This window comes from Phaseolus vulgaris, chromosome 7 (assembly GCF_051622355.1).
Source record: "Phaseolus vulgaris cultivar YP4 chromosome 7, ASM5162235v1, whole genome shotgun sequence".
In the NCBI taxonomy this organism is placed as follows: domain Eukaryota; kingdom Viridiplantae; phylum Streptophyta; class Magnoliopsida; order Fabales; family Fabaceae; genus Phaseolus; species Phaseolus vulgaris.
Genome location: NC_143504.1, coordinates 48,935,464 through 48,957,145, shown reverse-complemented (window position 1 = coordinate 48,957,145; position 21,682 = coordinate 48,935,464). Strand labels below are relative to the sequence as shown.

At 32.4% G+C, this 21,682-nt stretch overlaps 1 protein-coding gene and 1 pseudogene across 9 annotated transcripts; both read left to right on the top strand.

Annotated features, from left to right (window-relative positions):
- The first annotated feature begins 1,468 nt into the window (after positions 1 to 1,468).
- On the top strand, positions 1,469 to 2,839 carry LOC150025969 (putative calcium-binding protein CML41; annotated as a pseudogene).
- A 1,711-nt stretch (positions 2,840 to 4,550) lies between these two features.
- Positions 4,551 to 20,110, top strand: LOC137829760 (exocyst complex component SEC3A). 9 transcript variants are annotated; one of them, XM_068636663.2, is made up of 25 exons: positions 4,551 to 4,959; positions 5,725 to 5,795; positions 6,454 to 6,534; positions 6,715 to 6,782; positions 6,892 to 6,994; positions 7,272 to 7,420; positions 8,583 to 8,700; positions 9,096 to 9,200; positions 10,629 to 10,730; positions 10,817 to 10,954; positions 11,270 to 11,398; positions 11,494 to 11,574; positions 11,686 to 11,760; positions 12,681 to 12,854; positions 12,941 to 13,046; positions 13,146 to 13,213; positions 13,877 to 14,047; positions 14,136 to 14,215; positions 15,540 to 15,621; positions 16,960 to 17,057; positions 17,183 to 17,291; positions 17,389 to 17,460; positions 18,556 to 18,621; positions 19,235 to 19,324; positions 19,891 to 20,110. In XM_068636663.2, the coding sequence occupies exons 1-25, from the start codon at positions 4,785 to 4,787 to the stop codon at positions 19,999 to 20,001; spliced, it is 2,622 nt and encodes an 873-aa protein (XP_068492764.1). In that variant the 5' UTR covers positions 4,551 to 4,784; the 3' UTR covers positions 20,002 to 20,110. The 9 variants fall into 9 exon arrangements, 3 of the variants coding, with proteins under 3 accessions (XP_068492764.1, XP_090161377.1, XP_090161378.1); XM_090305251.1 differs by lacking the exons at positions 4,551 to 4,959; positions 5,725 to 5,795 and adding an exon at positions 6,291 to 6,357; XR_016523429.1 differs by lacking the exons at positions 18,556 to 18,621; positions 19,235 to 19,324; positions 19,891 to 20,110 and adding an exon at positions 14,611 to 14,673 and having other exon boundaries at positions 17,389 to 17,663.
- The last annotated feature ends 1,572 nt before the right edge of the window (positions 20,111 to 21,682 follow it).

Sequence of the window (21,682 nt, the reverse complement as noted above, 5' to 3'; positions counted from 1 at the left end):
ACAATTGCCACTAGGCAGTTTCTTCCTGCACCCCCACACTCTTATGAAAAGACTAACTCGGCCTTATTAGTTTTTAAAATTCCAGAAATATTCTTAACCTAAAAAAAAATCCTAAAGAGGTGCATGCAAGGATGCTCTCTTGCGCAGCCGTGCCTTTCATGTTCCAGCAGCAGCATGCTTTCATATTCCAGCAGCAGCACGCTTTCATGTTCTAGCTGCAATGCGACACCTCCAAATCCTTCTCCTTCAATCTCACATTTTTTGTTGGTGATTTAGAGTGCTCTTGACAAAGATAAGTAAATTTCTTTGCTTTCGGATATGCACATCCATTTTTTTTATAGATTTTTGTTTTTGTAAGTGTTTTCTTCCATTCCAGATTATAGAACCCGATAGAATTTTGGATCACAAAATATGGTAAAATCTCGAATTTTTGCTTCCGGTAAAATCCTGGATTTGTGGTTCCAGGAAGATTTTGAATTTGTGGATCCGGGAAGGTTCCAAATTTATGGATCCAAGAAGCTTCCAAATTTGTGGATCCAGATTTGTGTTTTTATGGTCATCCTTTCTTCAACATATAAAACTTCATCTAAAGATTTTTCTATCTTCAAAGATGATTTGCAATGATCTTCTTTTTTTCTTCTTTTAATATTTTTTTTTGGTCTATAGTTTATTTATATTTGTTTAGTAGAAATGATGCAATGCCTTTTTTTTCTCTCTTTTGGTTTCAATAGAATTTTATATTTGTTGTTTTTTGTTTGTATTGGTTCAACATATTATTCATTAGTTTGTAATTTGGTTTAACTTGAATGGTGTAATTGAACAATAATGGTGAAGACTAGGGAAGGAGGTTCACAAGGTGATCGTCTACGTCCCACAGTCTCTCTTAGAATAAGACATGTTAATGAAAATGAAAAACATGAAGAACATGAATAATGACTTCTCAATATCATCATCATCCCACAGATCAACTCCATCATATAATTATTGTTCAAATTCATCAATACTGTCCATGATTCTACAAATAAATAAAAAATGAAACAAAATCATTGCATTTCGGATCCATGAATCCATAAGTCAAAAACATTATTCTGGATCCAACCATCCATAATTCAAAAAGACAATTCTGGATTTAGGAATCCATAACACAAAAAAAAAAAAAATCTGGATTTATAAATCCATAATGCAAGTGATGCATTCCGGATTCAAGAATCCATAACACAAAAATACAATTCTGGATCTACCAATCCGTAATGCAATTTAGGTTTCTGGATTCAGCACTCCAGAAAACAACAATTTATGACATTTTACCTTCCGAAACACCCCCTCATCCAGAAAACACAATTTAATCAATTTTGGATTCATGAATCCGGAATATATTACCGGATCCCGATATCCGGTAGCCCCTTTTGAAATTATAGGTCAAGGTTAATGTTGAAATATTTAAAATTGTGGGGGTGCAGGAAGAAAAATGTGGGGGTGCAGGAAGAAGAAGCTAAGAAACAGTCTCTTTCCATGCCTAACTCCTACCAGCCCAAACCATTACCGGCAACGCCATCTCTTATTGGGCCTTCCGGTCTAAAAGATGATAACGGGTTGAAAGACGTTTTTCATCACTTGACTGTTTCTTCCTGCACTTCCATACCTTATTCTCTCACCTTCATATATTTTTGAATTTCCAAAAATGCCCCTCTATAATATTTCGGATTATGTAATCTGGAAGTCATTTTTTAAATTTATAATTATCTTTCGGATTATGTAATCCGAAAGCCATTTTTTATATGCATTATTACTTTCTGGATTACATAATTCGGAAGTCTTATTTAGCTTCTGGATTATGTAATCCGGAAGTCTTTTTCAAATGTGTTATGGATTACATAATCCAGAAACTAGTTTATGGGAGTTACAAAAAATGATAAAAATGTATTTTCATATTGTGTATGGAGGTTTCAGAAGAAGATATGGAGGTGCAGGAAGAAACAGTCTCATCACTTGGATGTTGACAGAAATGGGAAGATCTCGAGCAGGACTATTTCTTCCTGCACATCCATACCTTCTTCTCTCACCTCTATAAATTTTGGAATTTCTAAAATTACCCCTCTATAATATTGTAATTAGTTTTCGGATTACATAATTTCATCAGATGCATGATTACTTTACTGATTACATAATTTGGAAATCTTATTTAATTTCTGGATTATCTAATCCAAAAAGTTTTTTTTCAAATGAATCTGAAAACTAATCTATGAAAATAAAAATAAAAATAAAAATGTATTTTGTTATGTTATGTATTGGATGAATAAACAATCCTCAAGCAGTGAACTAATGGAATACTTTGCATCGGTTAGTGAGTCCGTGAGTCATAAAGTGGGGAGAGAGTGATAAACGAGTTTGACTCGGACGGTGACGAGTTGCTGGATTTCAGGAACTCTGAGAAACTGATGAAGCAAGAGGAGAGTGAGGAGGTGGAGGATGTTCTAGGAATCGCGTTTGACATGTTCGAGGTTGAGAAAGGGTGTGGCTGCATAACGCCCAAGGGATTGCAACAGATGCTGCGACAACTGGGAGATGTGAAATCGGATGATGAGTGTGCGACCATGATTCGACCCTTCGATCTCGACGACAATGGCTTCCTTGATTTCCACGAATTTCTTTCTCAACTTTCTTTGCTTTGCCTCCTCACTCTCGTCCAACAATGTGTAAAATGAAAGTGAATATTTTCTCGACAGAAGAAGATAAAGAAAGGAACGCCGTTTCCAGTGACTCGTTAACGCTCCGTTTGTTTGTAATTGTGCTACCACTTTGCCTGTTACACTACGTCAACATTGAGAATGTTATTCTCTCCCAATTTAAATATTAAATACTCATAACTATTAATAAAATTAGTTAAACCAATAGATTTTGTTAGTTAGTAGTTAGATATTTATTTTGTTATAAAAAACAAAAAAAATGTTTAATTTTATGCAAAAGTTGCACACATTATGTTTTGTTATAATTTAATATTAAAGTGATATAACCAATATAATTAGTGTCAAATTCATCTTTAAATATAGTTTAATAAGTTAATATTTATTGACATTATTTTTTGTAATATTTATTGTAAATTAAATTCATCTTAAGTAATTTTTAATAATTCATACCTATTAGTTAACTTGTTTATATCTAATAGATATAATAATTATTTTGAACAAATATATTTTTTTAACACCTTTTTAGGATACTCAATTTTATATTAGTTAATAACAATACATTGTTTTCAGTAAAAAAAATACATTTTTATTTATACCTGTATGTTTAACAATAAATAAATAAAGAGAATATGATTTAATATTTATATTAATACATGTTTTTCCCATTTACGCTTTTAACTTCTGCATATATGATAAAGAAATATAATAACTCTTCTCTAATATGTGTTAATTACATCCGCTCTCTCATTATTACTATTATTTTTTTAAAATAGTCTTTTTATACATGGTGTAGCTCGTTTTCTTATTACAATATAAATGTGTAAAGACAGCACCTGACGAAACTTGATATTAGGGAATTTGGATCATGACCTGCATTTTGTGAACGTATTTGGTTTGTTTTCTTATCTTATTTTCAATTACCATCTACTATGATTAACACTCATTAACCTAACATTAATATTTGTCACTTAAAATAATTACTTAATATGTTATTCAACATATAAGCAGTTATTTAATATCATACGATACTAAGATCAAATCTGATATTTTCATTTTTTTTTAAAAAGAAACTAAAATGCACTCATTTTATGAAAAGTAAAAATGTATTTAAATTTGAATATTTTAAAATACAAAATTCTAAACTAAACATGTAAAAAATTAAAAAAATCAAGTTACTATGAAGTCTAACTAGGCTGAGACAAGTTTCTGAAATCTAGGTTGAGTTAGACTCAGGTGAGATTGAAACTGGACCAAGTTGAGTTATAGTAAAACTTTTTCCATTTTTTTTTAAATATATAGATATTATCGTAGAGTTAATAATTAATCCCAATAACATTCTACTACGAGTTCATTATCTAAACTGCTTATATAAATAAGGATAAGAATAGGCTTATTATTATAATTAAATTAGTCTAAATTAAAATTTTATTTACAAGATTAATCACTTCAAGATCTCTACGAAGACGAAAATAAAATATTGATAATCTATTTTTTAACCATTAGCTTACTTTGTTAATAATCAATTCATACATTTCAATATGGTGTAACACGTAAAAAAATAATACGGTATAAAAAAAATACTTTAGACCAACCCAAAGGCAAAGAAAAAACAATTCCTTTAATATTTTCTCTTCATAATTAGTACCCTCCGTTTTTAAATAATGCTTTGTTTAACTTTATTAATATCTTAATAATATTATAGTTAAGTTTACCTATTAATTTTAATTAATTAATATTTTAATTAATTAACCATGAGTGACAGTAAACAATGAACAAACTCCTAATTTTATCCTTGAAATATTACTCCCTCTCCTAAAAAATCTTTAAAGTGAAAATTCAGAAATTTCTTGTGAATTGTAAGGTGATCCGACGAAATGAGAGGCGAGTGTATTTGAGAACGTCCAAATTAGCTTTTAGGCACTGGACCAATCACAACACTTAAAAAGTGAAGCACATGAGGTCGCCACGGACGCAAGGAGAAAGCGCCAACGAAAACCGTTTATGACATTTTGTTAGACTCACCGCTAAAATAATAACAGGCACATCCCCTCTTCGCTCAAAGTCCTCACACGCTCCTGGTTTGAGATCAGAGAAGAAATGGCGAAATCGAGCGCCGACGATGCGGAGCTCCGGCGAGCGTGCCAGCTCGCAGTTGAGGGCACCAGGCACAAGGTCGTTCTCTCCATTCGGACCGTCAAGACTCACGGCACGTGGGGAAAATCTGCTAAGCTTGGTCGTCAAATGGCTAAGCCTAGGGTTCTCGCTCTTTGCAGTACGCGCCATTTCTCTCTCACTCTCTCCGTATTCTCTATCTTTCTACATTTGGCGATCAATGCCGGAATAACTTTTCACACTTCTAGAACCTTCCTCACAATAAATATGTGAATCACTGAATCATGACGTGTGTTGCGAAGAATGGTCCTTATGTTTCAAATTTAGCAGTTATGCATTCCGTGGTTGTCGCTCCAAACATTTAAAATGTAGCAGTTGTGCATTACCTGATCTCGTTGAGGATACCTTACAAGATGTTTTTCGATTCTTATGTCTTATTGGCTGTTGTATAACAAACATTTGAATAGACCTTTTTTTCAAGTAATTATAAGAAAAAATCAAAACAGTTAAAATGACATGAGTTTTGAAAGCTAAATCAATTGATACACTTAATTTTTGTAGAAACCTTTTCACCTAATTGTGTTAACTTATGGATTAGAGTAGAATTTACTTCATAGGGTTTGGCTTGTTTTGAAGCCAGTTAGTTTGGCCGTTTCAGTTTCATGTTGACAGCAGGTGTGTGTAATTAGAAACTAAAACTATGCATCCCTTAAGTTAGCAGGTGATTGCAGTTTTTTTCCCTTTTATAGTGGTATAAGTGGGAGGATTTAACATTTTGAAGACATTAACTCGTAGTGTATTAATAACTGGTGATGTTATGGGTAGGTGATTGAATGTGGTCATTTCATCGTGTGTTACTGTGGTGATAATTTTGTTGAATTCTTTATTTGTTGCACTATTGGTGAGAGCATGTTATTTTGTGTAGCAAAAGCGAAAGGTCAGCGTACAAAAGCTTTTCTTCGCGTTTTAAAGTATTCAACAGGAGGGGTGCTTGAGGTAATGTCCTTCTCTCCCCAATTCTGTCCTTCACTGGTAGCTCAATAATGTAAAAGTCTTGCGTGTGGCTGATTTTTTCTTTTGGCTAAAATTTTCATTTTTTTATAACTTATGGAAATGATTTTTCCATCTTTGTTGCTTTTTCTTATACTTTTAAATTTAATGTATAAATCTTATTCTTGTTGAGTTTCATTCACCCTTGCTACTTCGGTTGGTTATGTTCCTTGCTTTATATGTCAAATAATTGCACAACCTTAGTATAAACTAGTATGCATCTTCAATCAAAAAAAGGATGACGCGAACAAACCAACTATTCAGCATAGTTGAGGCTTTTAATATATTTAATAGAATGTTTCTCTTCCACGCACCTTCTATCCATCTCATTATATTAGTAGCAAAACATGATTTTATCTCTGTTCCCTAATGCATAAAAACCTAGGAGATATAGCATATTTATATATCGCTACTCTTAAAATATAATCATTATTAGTGTGAGGAAATTATCCACCTTTCCTTTGTTGATAGAAGAAATAGATAAACCGAAGCCAACTAACTGCATAGAGTAAATTTTAGCATAGTCCCTTTCTTCCACCTTGAATTTGTCTTAAATGGAGGTTTAAGCATATTTCTGTTGACTAAGAAACTTCTTGTGCTGTAGCCTGCTAAGTTATACAAGCTGAAGCACCTCTCAAAAATGGAAGTCGTAACAAGTGACACGAGTGGATTTACATTTACACTGGTAATATCCCATTCTTTCTTGCTGTCATATCTTTATGGTTCTGAATTAAATGTTCCCAGTCTGTGGAACATAATCAAATCAAGATGCAGCCTGTTTCTATTATGAAGCTTGTTTCTAAATGCCTTTTGTATTTCTTTATTTTTGTCTCTTTTTATTTGCTAATACATATATATCTTACAGGGGTTTGATAACCTTAGAAGCCAGACTGTGGCTCCTCCACAGTGGACAATGCGCAATACCGATGACAGGTTAATACGTTAAATGTTTAATATAGGCATGTATGTACAGTTTAATCCTTTATCATTTTATGTCAGGAGAGTGATGTTTGGCTCACTGCATCTATTACTCCTCTTATAGAAATCGCGTCCTGCTTTGTATCTTAAATATCTGCAAAGATGTCCTGGGTCGCTTACCTAAGGTTGTTGGTATTGATGTTGTGGAGATGGCTCTTTGGGCTAAGGTGAATAATGGTCTTCTATTCACTTAAGTTCAAAGTTGATTTACTGTCAGGCTGCAATCATTATTTTGTATTAGATAATTACTTTACTTTTTTAACTATATAATTGCTCTGTATATATCTTTCGGATAGAGTGCGACCCTGTCTCATCAGTGATATTGAAGTCCTTGATTTCAAGCTGATGATCTTAACTTTGAAAAATAGTTTCTCGGTGACTGATTGCTTTTAATGATTATACACTACTGGTTTACCCTTTATTTATTTTAAAAATGTGAAATAGGAAAATACACCTGCAGTTTCCGCTCAAAGTAACCAACAAGGTGGTGCTTCTATTGAATCTTCTGTGACTGAAACAGAATTGAAAGTCTATGTTGAAAAGGAACTTGTCTCCCAGGCAGAGGAAGAGGACATGGAGGCTCTTCTGGGAACGTAGGTGCTATCATTTTCTGTCTTAAATTGTATCTGAGGTTAAATATGTGTGATGAATAAGGATATAGTTCATGTGTTCTCTCTACAAAGGGCTATTGCAATGCCATAGAAAGTCTCTATCTCTTCCCTTACAAACTCTGTCCATATTTTGTGATTAATATTGATACAGGGAATTCAGGTAGTAGTAACAGCAAGACGTGGCTTAGTAGGAAAACTGAGCTCTATGTATCTTATTTCACCTGGTGTGCAGGGTTTCAAAACCCATTAGAAGCACCTTTTTGGCTAGAGCAAAGCCAAAACCAACCAGGCAGGATTAGTTTTCATGAAAGTTTAGGACAATACTTGTGATGTTTGCCCCCCAAAAAAGTACCAAGTACTAACATAATTGTTACATGTTAAAAGTTGAAATGAAAGTATTTATTTATGTGTTAGTTGGAGACAAAGATACTTAGGTTATTCTTTTAGGAAAATGCTTTTGTTGGGTGTTATTTTCTTTTACAATACAACTATGCAGAATTAAATTGTTGTAGAAGGACCTGTGGCAGCTTGAAAGAAAAAAGTTGGGAGATTGCACCACTTTAACACAAATATAATTTCCATTATTAAGCAGATTGCATCACTTTACTTTGCACAAGAGATATCTTGTTGTGCGGGAAGTCAAGAACTGAGAAAGAAAAAAAATCAATTTACAGAAAAATACATATTGATCATTTTTCCGTATCATAAATGGTTAATATTAAAATACAAAAGTCACATTAGTTTTTAAAAAAAGTCATATTACTTTTTAAGTGCTCAAATATTTACCATCTATGTATAATTGTAACTTATTCCCAAATAAAAAGGATTCCAACTAAATATATCTACACATATATATGAAATTTTGAAAAAGTTGGAGGAGAGGCATGGGTTTCCTTGTCACCGACAAGATCCTCCCCCGGAATGACAGACATACTTGTATCAAAATGGGGGGCATATGTCCCTACTTATTTCATTTTTTATTAATATTATCAATGCTAAATTTCTATTTTAGCCTCATCAATCACATTGCCCCCATCATGTCAATCTTTATCAAACTTCTTTTGTGGAGTAAAGTATGAGATGTTATCTTGTCTTCACTATCCAAAATTTCTTGGTACGCTACCTTTAGTCTTTGAATGTGCAGTTATATCATGGGTGTTGGTGAAGCAGAGGCATTTTCTGAAAGGTTAAAAAGAGAGCTCCAGGCTCTGGAAGCAGCAAATGTGCATGCCATTTTAGAAAGTGAACCTTTGATAGATGAGGTATAACTGCTCTTTAAGTTGATTTTCTTTCTTTTGCTGGTATAACCTTAATGTTTATTTGTGTAAACTGTAAACAGGTTCCTTGATTCATGTATTTTATTCTGCTTAATTTTATGCCTTTAAAAATAGACTAAAATAACCATTTATGTTGTATTGAGCTATGAGTGCAATTATTTGAGCGCCCATACAATTTTGTGCTCTTCTTTATCAGGTAAACTAATTTGCTTAATTTATTGCCCTCTAAGAACTTTGAACCTCATTTTGATATTTTAAGCTCTTGTCTTTTCACTTCAACCATTATAGTTGTTGTGATGTAAGGAAACGTCTGCTTCCTTTTACAAATCTTCATGTTGCTTGTCATTATGAATTTAAAATTATTTTACTATGTTTTGCAGGTGTTGTACGGGCTTGAATCAGCAACAAATTGTCTGGAAGACATGGATGAATGGTTAGGCATGTTCAACATAAAACTTCGACACATGAGGGAAGATATTGAATCAGTAAGTGCTTGTAGAGTTCAAGCTGTGAGCATAATTTGCTTTGCAATTTACTTTATGGTATTTATGGTAGTGTTTTTACTAGAACCCATGTTCATCAAGTTGATTGTTTTAGTTCATTGGGTAAAACACAATACTACCTACGAATTATTCTAGTATTTTTTAATGGTTAAAACCTATTTTTCATTTTCTCCTTGCTGTCATGGCTTTTGTAATTCAAACGGTTGTCTATTTAGTATGCTATATTAATTGCTACTATTATTTTACTTTTTCTTTCCAAAATCAATACGCAGAGTGATATGGTATTTGTCTCTTGGTATTTGTCTTCTGTACACCTTTTAGCTTCAAAATAATTACCCAATTAATTTGACAATGTCTAAGTTCGACTTTCATGTAGCATAGAAAACTTGGTATGATAGTACCTTATGTGAATCTTGGGTCTGTCCTTTTTCATTTGGAGCAATGTTGTGATGGTAGATTTGGTGAATCTTTGTTTTTATCCAGTAGTCCCTTCCCAGGTGATCCCTTCAAGTATCTTAGAATTCCGAATACTCCCTCTAAGTGTTTATTTAGGTTATGGTGCAAGCATAAGTTGGCTTATCATGTTACAACAAAGGTTATGTCTGGACAAGTGTGATACGCACAAATACATATATTAGCCTTTCCACTAGCCGTCAACACCTACCTTTGTGTGCTATCATACCTTCAGTTTTAGCTTGTTGCAATTTTATGCTGGGCTCAATGGGAGTTTCACTCAGCAGCTTTGCATCTAAGTAATCCTTTTTCTTCAAAAGATCTAGAATGTACTTTTGATAGTTATAGAATTACCTTTCGTACATCTTGAAAATTCAATTACAAGAAAGTATTTTAATGGTATATGCTCTGGCTTTCAAAACCTTTGGTAGGTTTTTCCAGCAAACTTGTTATTTACATATTGTATACCATCATCTGATATTTCCTCTTTTGATGGACTTACCAAAATGATTTTGGAGTAGATGAATTAAATTGATAAAAATTTGATGAACCAAACCTTATATTTCATTAAAGGACCCAACATATTGAGATTGATTTTCATTTCATTCGAGAAAAGATTGTGTCTGGAGACATCAAGACTAAATTTGTTAATTCGAATGATCAATTAACTGATTTTTTCACTAAATCTTTAAGGAGACCTAGAATTGATTATATTTGTAAAGCTTGGTACATATGATTTATATGCACCAACTTTAGGGGAAGTGTTAAATGTAACGGGCTTAGCCCATAGTTTATATTATTCTATTATTATTCTATTATTATTCTATTATTATTATGTTATTGATTATATTATTATTTTCATCTATAAATAAACACCCCTATGTGTGTATTTTTACACAAGGGATATCAATTCATTTTCTTCATTCTTAATGTCTCAATCCTTGTGTGGTATCCCAGATTGAAACGCGCAATAACAAGTTGGAAATGCAAAGTGTAAATAACAAAACTCTTATGGAAGAGCTTGATAAGCTTCTTGAGCAATTGAGTATCCCTTCCGAGGTATGGCTTCAAGTGGTAAATTCGCATGTTTTGAGTTTGATGAACTTTTAATAGCTTGGTAATCAATGATGTTTCATTGGCTGTAGTATTCAGCGTGTTTGACAGGAGATTCATTTGATGAAGCACAAATGCAGCAAAACATAGAAGCATGTGAGTGGTTGACAACTGCCATGCGGGGTCTAGAAGTGCCTAACATAGATCCTACTTATGCAAAAATGAGAGGAGTATGTTCTTTATCTTACTTTTAATAATATTAAAGCAAGTTTTAATTCTTTAGAAATAGGAAGTTCAAGGTACATGCCTACATGTTGTTTTGTTAATGTTAAATGAAGAAAAGAAAATAGATTTAAGATGACAATTTTGATTTGCATTCATTAGTTGCTTCCGAATTGATTGGTATGGGAAACTGTTTACTTTCAATGGTATGAATTTTGGGCCTCACTGAGCAAATAGATATTTGCCATGGCCTGTTTGGAAAACATGTATAGGATTTAAAACTCATTTGTTTTAGTGATGGTTTCTTTCTGCTACTTGTACAGGTTAAAGAGAAACGAGGAGAACTTCAAATAATAAAGTCTACTTTTGTTGGGAAAGCTTCTGAGTACATGAGAAGTTACTTTGCTACTTTTGTGGACTTTATGTTGAATGATAAAAATTACTTTTCTCAGGTATTTTATATTTTCTGCATAAATTTATGATAAACTTTTGAAGTAGTAGAAATTAGAATCATTCATTTTTCACTTTGTTTGCTTGCTCTAAACAGCGAGGGCAGTTGAAAAGGCCAGATCATGCTGACTTGAGGTTCAAGTGCAGGACATATGCACGCCTTCTTAAGCATTTAAAGGTTTAATTATGAATGATTTACACTTTTTGCTTAAAGTTCTGTTTTGTGTGTATATATTCACTGAGTTAAGTTCTTTGTTTCTTCCTTAATTAGCTTCCTGTAAACTTGCAGATTCTTGATAAGAATTGTTTGGGTCCACTGAGAAAAGCTTATTGCAGTTCCCTAAACTTGCTTCTTCGCAAGGAGGTCTGAGATTTCAACCTATTCGCATTGTATTCATGTTATTTTTTTATTTCTTGGTCATTTGATGAATTGAGAAACAGTCATTATAGTTGAAATAAGGGAAAAATCTATCACATATTATTCCTAAGCTTGAGAATAAAATCTATCAAATTTGACTGAATGCTTCACATCATTAATATGTTATACTAGGAAGCTTTCCCTCTAGCTATACAAAGAACTTTGCCTAATACATAATGAAATAAAACAGCAAGTGACTAAGCTGTTCAAATCTGTGCAAATTTGTTCAAGTAAACATTGTAAAGAAATTATAGGGGAATCAATAAGGAAGAAATAAATTAGGGATTTAGCTAATCTCATGACATCCTCCCCTTAAATTAATGCTGGTGGATCTTGAAGCATCAATTTGCCAATTAGAAATTGACAGTGAGATCGAGACAAGGTTTTAGTAAAGACATCAAATTGGAAAAGATTATTATTATTTTCTTGTTGGAGATTTCATATTAACGAGTGACATAACCAAAATAGTGTATAAAATTGGGTAATCCTCATATGAGCTAGTTTTTCAGGTTGAAATAAAAGCCCAAACTCCAATTGTAAGATTTTTATTGCATCAATTGGAGCTATTAATGGTTATATTTTTCAGGTCCATCTCAGCTACTGTCTCAAAAACATATGTAAAGAACCTGGTGGAGAGATGTGATGTCTTGAAATAATTCTGCAAATAATTGAATAGAACATCTTTAACTTTGATGTTGCTTCATCTTTGTTGTGACTTTTTTGGCCTTCACTTAAAAGGAAGTTTATTACAATTGACAAATATTTTTATAATTATTATTTGAATTTTGGTTTATATATTCTGGTTTGTTATGCTTTGGTAGAATAGTGGGCATATGGAGTCTGAAGTTTTAAGAATTCCTCTATAGGCTCGCGAATTTGCTAATGAACTTCGTGTTGGTGTGAAAACTTCTAAAACCCCCTCTGTTTGGCTTGAAGTCTTCACTGGTTCTGGTCAAAATGTAAATCCTGCTGATACTGCAACAGTTTCTGAAGCATACGCAAAGATGCTCACAATTTTTATCCCACTTCTGGTGGATGAGGTGAAATTTCTTAGTATTCTCCCTTCCTTCAAACTTGTAAATATTTCATATTTCAGACGTATAAATATTAATGGTTTATGTTTTAGAGCTCCTTTCTTGCACACTTCATGTGCTTTGAAGTTCTTTCGACCGTTGTTGATGGTAATAAAATTAAACACAATGACGAGGATAATGATGATGGTATTACATCTGGTACATGTCTCACCTTCAAGAAGTTTCCTTCTTGTTTTTGTTAAACTACTATGATGTGATCAATTGTTCCATAATTTTGACATTTATTCTTCCTTACAGGTAAAACTGTTGTGGTGGATATTGCAGCTTTAAATGAATCACTTCAAGATTTGCTTGATGGAATTGAAGTACGTATATAATAAACTCTCTTAGCATGATAGATGTGATGTGGTAGAAAGAAATTCTTTCAGTGTTTTGTAATGAAAATTTAACTGTCTTGTTGTGTATTTTGTTTTTCTCTTAGTATAACTGTTAACTCGTGTCAGAGGATTCAAATTCAAGATAAAGTGGTAGACATTTTAGTTTTGAAAGAAAGAAGTTGTTCTCAAGGTTATTGAATATTCAACAGTCCTTATGTTAAGTGACACGAGTTAGCTCCAATTGAAATGTTGATTGTTGCACAATAAATGCTACATAGATGTATGGTAGAAGAAGAGGACTATCTTTCAACGCCCTAAAAGAAGCTGCGGATGCCATCTTGTGAGACATCAATTAGCATGGGGACTAAAATGACCAATGGATTGAAGACTAAACTTCAGCAATTTCTTTCAGGACAAAAATTATTAATGATTAATTTTTCAGGGACCAAAACAATTACTCACAGTTGCAGCATTTGACATTTTATCTCATTTAAGCTGAACATAGCATATATCATGTTATGGTCTATAATTGATAAATATATGATGCCATATAATTGAACAATTTGTAGAGTTTCCAGATGTTTTTTTTTTTTTATATTAATTAATGGATTTCGCTGCTCTAAAATTACTTTATAATTTCTCTGATTTTAGGAAGACTTCGCTGGTGTTGTGGACTGGGCATACAGGATTGATCCTTTGTGCTGCATATCAATGCATGGAACTACAGAGCGCTATCTCTCTAGTCAGAAAGCTGATGCAGCAGGATATGTACGCATTTTGCTTGATGACCTAGAGTGTCGCATATCTATGCAGTTCAGCCGAGTATGTGACTAGTTTTATAAAGAATTGTCACTGCACATAGAAGATTGAGATGCTAACCCAATTCATTCAAATGGATTTTTTTTTTCAGTTTGTGGATGATGCTTGCCATCAAATTGAAAGAAATGAGCGCAATGCTCGCCAAACAGGTGTCCTACCATACATTCCTAGGTGAGCGGAACTTTGGTGTTAACTTTTTTCACTCATCTCATAAGACAATCAGGACTTTTTTGTTCAGAATAAAGACTATATCTTCGGTCCTTTATCACTTTTTTTTCTCTCACTTTTTCTGCATTGGGCCTGACTACAATTACTTTTCCAAGTGACAAGATTATCTTTATAACAAATATGCAATAAAAGAAAATTTGAGTGTGTCCTTTGTCTTCATACAAAAGGTCTTTTTCCAGACCTCTTTTGATGTATCAAACAATGCAAGTCATTACATCCCAATGTTCCTTATATATTAGAGTTAAGAAATTGACTTACTATTTTTAATGAAAATGAGATATTCGGGCAATTAAGAATAAGATAGTTCAACTTCTCTACTGATCATTTGTACCTTTCAGGATTTAGAAGAGACTCCCCTGACTCCCATAATTTGGCAGGAGTACATTGGGGGATCCGTCAAGGTGTCTAGTTTCTTGGAATTTATCACGTCTCTTTCAAAGTATCCATCACATACTTATTAAGGGATATGTTGATCCCATTATTTGATTGTTGCTATCTCTATCCTTAAGAAATATTCTAGTTTGCCAAAATTCTTCGTTTGAACATGCTTGAAAAAGTACTATAATATCATCTACATAAACAACACAATAAATGTTACAAGTAGATGACTGATGATAGGAGATAAAGTGTTCAACCTCACTCCGAGTCATGTCAAATTGTGAAATCGTTGTACTAAATCTATTGAACCTTGCTCTTGGTAAGGAAAGAAACAAAAACTGAAAAAAAATACAGTTTCTAAAAAAATTACACCTATTAGCAGTGGGTCCACAGGTAAAAGCATGGATTGGGGTTCCCTTCTTGTAGGTGCTTGATACCATGTCCAAAAGAGAGAAATCAAGAAGACATGATGTTTAGACTACCGCTTAGCTATTCAATTTATAGGGGAGAAAACATAATCAAGAAGACATGATGAATTCCGTATGTTTAGACTACAGCGTAGCTATTCAATTTATAGGGGAGAAAACAATTGCGGAAAGAATATTCAATTACCCTATTTTAGACTGATAACATAATTGGAGAATCAATATAGTTGATCCTAATATCATAAGTTATATATACATAGGATTCTAACATGTCTTCAAGATTCTAACAAGGTTCTCTAAATTTGCATGATGTTTCAAAAGAATATTTTTGAAATCTTTAAGGCCAAAATTTTAAGATGTATAGGTGACTCCGTTTCTATTTGGTGTATGAGCCGCTTCACTATTTACTTTCTAGTCTATCTTCGTGTCTAGTGTTTAGTAATGTCTCGCTTGTTTGCATATAGATTTGCATCCCTTGCAACAAAGATGGAGCAGTATGTTGCAGGACAGTCGAGGGATTTGGTTGACCAAGCATACACAAAAATTGTAAGTGGTACTTTTTCAGAACTGTTTTGTTTTCTGATATCTCATCCCATATTTGGTTGGCTGTTTCCAAATTCATAAAATACTTTTAAAAACATCATTTGTCAAGGCTGAGTGTAGCAAGTAACAACTTTCTTCTTCAAAGGTCTCCTCTTCATGTTGCTTCATTTGAGTTAGAGTAGGATTAACTCTCTTAATGGTGGAACTTTCTGGTCATGATCCAGATATTGAGTTATGGTAGGATTAACTCTCAATGTGGAACTTTCTGGTCTTGGTCTAGATTCTCTCATAAGCCACAGAATTCAAACATGGTCTGATTTAAACAATCATACACAACAATTTTTCCAGAAAATTTGGGAATAGAATAGGCATTGCTTCTTGAAGCCATCTGATCACTGACTAGTGTTTGCATTCAATTTTTTTCAAACCTACAGCTTTTAAGAACACAACTTAAAGGAACACAACCTAAATCAGTGTTGTCAAAATTGGACTGGTCATAGACTCAGTTGGGTTATTAGATCAATGGCTCAGTGGTTGAACAAGTGGATACTATTTAAATCAAATGAACTGATTTATATTAAATATTAAATTATTTAGTAAAAATGTATATTTAACTTAAAATTTTCGAATATAAACTAAAATCTTGCTTTAGTCTAGTGGTTCTTCTTCCTATATCTTCTAAAGGATAGCTAGTAGTATTAGATCCTCAACAACATCAAATAAAACCTAGTTTATCTGATCCAATCAACTTTGACTTACATCAGTTGATGACTTTATTATTGGTTAAGCATAGTTTAATAACATTGGCCTAAACCATTAACAACAAGAAAAGCCTGAAAAGAGAAGAGAGACAAAAGAAATTATTTCTGCTGCTAAAACCATAATGTACATTATATTTCTCATTCATATACATGTGAAAGTTAAAGGAAATCACATCCATACATGCTATCAGAAAAAAAGGACGTGTACACGTTGCCATCAGTTGTACAAATTACCAATTAAAGTAAGCAAACATATTACATCAGTAAAGAAGTATTTTAGAAAACTTTTACAGGTTTAACATTACCTTGGCTAGACGGCCAATAATTTTGTTTTGCTGTTCATGTATTCATGATTTTCTTTAGACAATGATGCATCCTAGTGAATAATTGATAGTCTTAAGTCATCTGCCTATGTTAATGGATACTACTAGTGGTGATTTCAATTGTTTACTTCTTAGCCCTTTTGTTTGCTATCCAAGTAGTATTAAATCATCAGTTTTGGTATTGTATTTTTTGTCATTTTTTTTTCAACATGTGACCAATATTGGCATGTTGTTTACTGGGAATTGTTGCTTGACAGGTCAGCATAATGTTTGTAACTTTAGAAAAAAATTCACAAGCAGATCCGAAGTATGCAGATATTTTTCTTATAGAAAACTATGCTGCATTTCAGAATAGGTAATGTTTATGCATCACCTTGCCAAATAGAGGCTCGAGGCTGTTTCAATAGTCCATTTTTTGGTAGGTAATTCTGTATACAGAGACAAAACCATATTTCGACTTATTTTGTTTTTTTTGCGCAGTTTGTATGACCTTGCAAATGTTGTGCCCACTTTAGCCAAGTTTTATCATCAGGCTAGTGAAGCCTACGAGCAAGCTTGTACACGCCATATTAGTATGATTATCTACTATGTAAGTGTTTTACTCTCTATTTATGTCATTTTGTCAACCGTACTTGTATTTATAGCCTATCAGATGTTAACTCATTATGCCTTTCTTCCTTGGAAAGCAATTTGAACGCCTTTTCCAGTTTGCTCGAAAGATCGAGGACTTGATATTGAATAATGTTGCATCTGAAGAGGTCTGTTTCGGTATAATTAAGTTTGTTAATCTTCCTACATTCTTGCTGTACAGAAATTCGGTATATTTGGATTTATTATACTTACCTATTGATTGCAACATATCTCCAACATTGATTGAACTACACACTGTAGATCTGGTCTAAAATTCTTTCCTTGGCTTCATGTGTAATAAACTATAAGTCCACACACATTTTATTTGGGATTTCCTTCTCAGTTTTAACAAAAAAGCAGACTAAATTATCAAAATGTGGTATCTATTTTGATTCATCTAAACATAAATAGTCCAAAACCTCGCCCTCCGTACGATGGAAAATGTTTAATGGATGAAACAGTTATTGTGAAAGCACAAGAAAGTAATATTCTCCCTCATTTATTCTTTCTCTCTTCCTCCGCGTCTCCGCGTCTGGATTGTTCGAAACCTGATTGATTGTAACACTTCTCACACAAAAATATCATACAAAATAACATTGCTGATTGTAATAGAGTCAAGAAAGTGACTTTTGCCACCTTTGATTCTATTCTCATTCATAAGCAGTACAGACACATTTATAGCTATTAATGATACAATAATTCTAATTTGTTCAACCTAAATTAGGTACTCTAATTATATATAATAAATGGCTATGTTCTCTATTCCTAATATATATACAACAGACAATTAAGAAGCAATATTAATAATTTTAAGATTTATAAAAATGAATGCCACTTACTCCAATTTTAGTACATACAACTTTTTATGGGAAGAAAAATACACTGAGACTAACTATTTGGACTATATATTTACATAGAATTTGTTTTAGGATTGTGTTGGGTCATGCGGGCTTTTATGTTAGTCCACAATAAAAAAACGCAGGCTAATCTTGACATTTCAGCTTGTATATCCTATCTGCATAGGCTATATGTTTTTGCGTATTTAATCCTCCTAAAGGGAGATTTGTGTAGAATTTAAAAGAAAATCTTAAATTTGGGTATGATTTGAGAAAATTTAAGGAATCTTAGCGGAATTTATTTTATATATAATTAATAACTAAATTTAGAATTGATGTTTCACCTTCTAGCATTCAGAATTGTCTAATATTCTACATCATTTTCAGATTCCTTTCCAAGTTGGGCTGTCAAAAGTGGATCTACGGAAGACGCTAAAGTCCAGTTTATCTGGGGTAAGTGTGTGTGCCTATCATTTCTGAGAACACTTTCGTAAGTGGACTGCTTCTTCCTGCACCTCCATACTTTCTTGTGCCACCCCATAAGTTTTTTGTATTCCAAATATATCATTTTTTAATATTTCTGATTATATAATCTGGAAGTCTTTTGTAATTAGTTTCTAGATTATATAATCCAGAAAGCTTTTGTGATTAGTTTCTAGATTACATAATTTGGAAGTCTTTTCTATACATGAGATTAGTTTCTTGATTATGTAATCCGGAAACCTTTTTTTTTAAGATGTTTAATTAGTTTCTGGATTATATAATTTAAAAGTCTTTTCTAGATTGAGATTAGTTTTCAGATTATGTAATTTGAAAGTTTTTTTTTCAAATGCGTGATAGTTTTTGGATTACCTAATCTATAGGCTTATCTCAAATTTAAAAAAGACTTCCAGATTTCATAAATCTAAAGAACAATTCCGTATAAAAACATCTTCTAGATTATGTATGGAATCACAAAAAAGATAAAAATATATTTTCACATTACTATGGAGTGAGAGAAGAAGGTATGGAGATGCAGTCTCATAAGTGACGTACTTAAATCATGACTTGCGTTCGGTTTTTATAGGTGGACAAGTCCATTGCTGCGATGTATAAGAAGTTGCAGAAAAACTTGACTTCGGAGGAACTGTTACCTTCCTTATGGGATAAATGCAAGGTACGCTCTACTCAAGTTTTTTTACGGGAATATCACATTTTCCATTGAATTTATGAAAATTGGCTAAATTTAAAAAATTAGAACTTGACTAAGGTATGCGTTTAATGAAGAAATCGTAAATTTGAATAAAATAAACATAAAAATCTTCAAAGCACTATATATATATATATATATATATATAGTAGTCCATTACCACTGAAATTCCACAAACTTTGAAAATGAGCTTAAGGTTTAGAGAATCTTTTTTGTATTGAATACTCAGACCCCAACGTACTGTGTTTCAGTATTGTCAAATGGACTGGCATAAAATAATGGTCTTTAGTAATTTATTGACATTATGTAACATTAGCGATTTAGACTCCCCAACCGTAGTATTAAAATTTCACTAACACGGGTTATAAGTTTTTAAGATTTTATTTTATTTTATTTACCCATAAAGACTGCTGTTAGAAATTAGTTAACATATGAAATAGCTGCAAGTTGCATTATTATTTTCTATTATCGGTATGTTATTACTCCAAATGCGTAGGACAAATTCTGATTATTGTTTCCCAAAACTATGACAGAAGGATTTTCTTGATAAGTACGAAAGTTTTGTCCAACTTGTTGCCAAGATATATCCTGCTGAGTCAGTCCCTTCCGTGGCGGAATTGCGAGAACTTTTAGTTTCCATGTAAATCTATATTTTAACACATTTTATCATTTTTCCTTTTTTTTGGCCTGTAATCACTTTTACGACAACGTAATTGGATTTACATAACGAACTGCATTTTGTGGTTTTATGACAAGCTCCGTAATGCATCCTAAAAGGAATAGCTCATGTTTAATTTTAATATTTTTAGTACTATTTGGTACCTCATGAACTCAATAATTTTTAAATGTTTGTAATAAACTTTTACAGTAACCATTTTAAAAATTATACTACTTAAGATTATTTTTAGAGAATTGACATTATGTAATTCAGTGACCTAGAAAACACTGTTTAAGAACTTTAAAAGGATATTTTGTTAAGGTGCATAAAAATACAATCTTTTATATTTCTTTTCTCTATATATGATTTTGAAGAAAGAATTTCTTAACGAACCAGTGTCCTTAATAACAGAACTAACTTATAAAGTTATTCTCTTGAATCAAACTGGAGACAAATAACATGTGAATTGAATTTTTCTCTGCACTCCTTCAAACTGTGTTGAACTACATAACCTATTTTTATGCCATACAATTTGTTCATAACTAAATTCTTATTATTTGTTAGACATCAGCAATTCATGGATACTATTCATTTTCAAGAGTTCTAAATTCATAGAACGCACTAGAACACGAAGCCAATGATAAATTGATAATATTTCTCAGTTTTAAATAAATGGATGAAATGAATCTAGGATTTAGAGTACAATGGTGCAAAAATGAAAATTGACCGAAACAAAAATCACTCTGAAGATAAAACTAAATGGATGTCTATTTCTCAATTTTAAACGAAGAGCTAGAATAAATTACATAGGTATAACTTATAAAGAATATACGAAGTTCTGAAAAAGGTAGTCTTGTGGTAATAAAATACAGGCATACATAATGAGATTTCTTTTATCTAATTTCATCATGGTCAGTTGTTGAAAGTGTAATTCTTTCTAATGATATCTTAGATAGTTGGGTACTAAACTGTTAATAAGCGCTATTTGTAACACTTCGAAAATACATCTAACTATTATAATACACGTTTTACATATTTCTATACAAGTTTAGAGTTTTTCGAAACATTCCTAATACATGATTAGGACTTGTAGAAATACAAATATTAAAAATTCATAACTCAAAACAAAACTCTAAAGGCTTTAAGACTCTCCTGCACCTGTATGATCATATGCTCGTGTATGTAGTATCGTCATCGCAATTCACAACACAACAAGAAAAACAAAGGTAAGCTAATGAAAAGAAATTTCATAACATATTTAATTCATGCAAAAAGAACCAAACAAACTAATCATTTATAAACATTTCTTTAAATGTTGTCATATAAAATTTCAATATCAATTTCATCATTTATATGGACCACATGTGGATCTATTTTCATTCACAATCATTGAATTTCATTTCAATCCCACTTCATCTTTCGAAAGACTCATTAAGTATGCCCCTACCAGAGACTAACACCTTATCCAAAGAGTACCAGCAAATCCAAGAGGAAGGAACAAGGTAAGTTTAGCGGGATCCGGTGTGTATGAACTCTCTCTCAGCTTCTCACCATCTGATATGTTAGTCTACATGACTTAGATCATCAGTGAAGCCAGAGGATCTCAGTTAAACATAGACTTTTCATACTTAATGTACCATAAAAAAACAACTCATACATTATCCAAA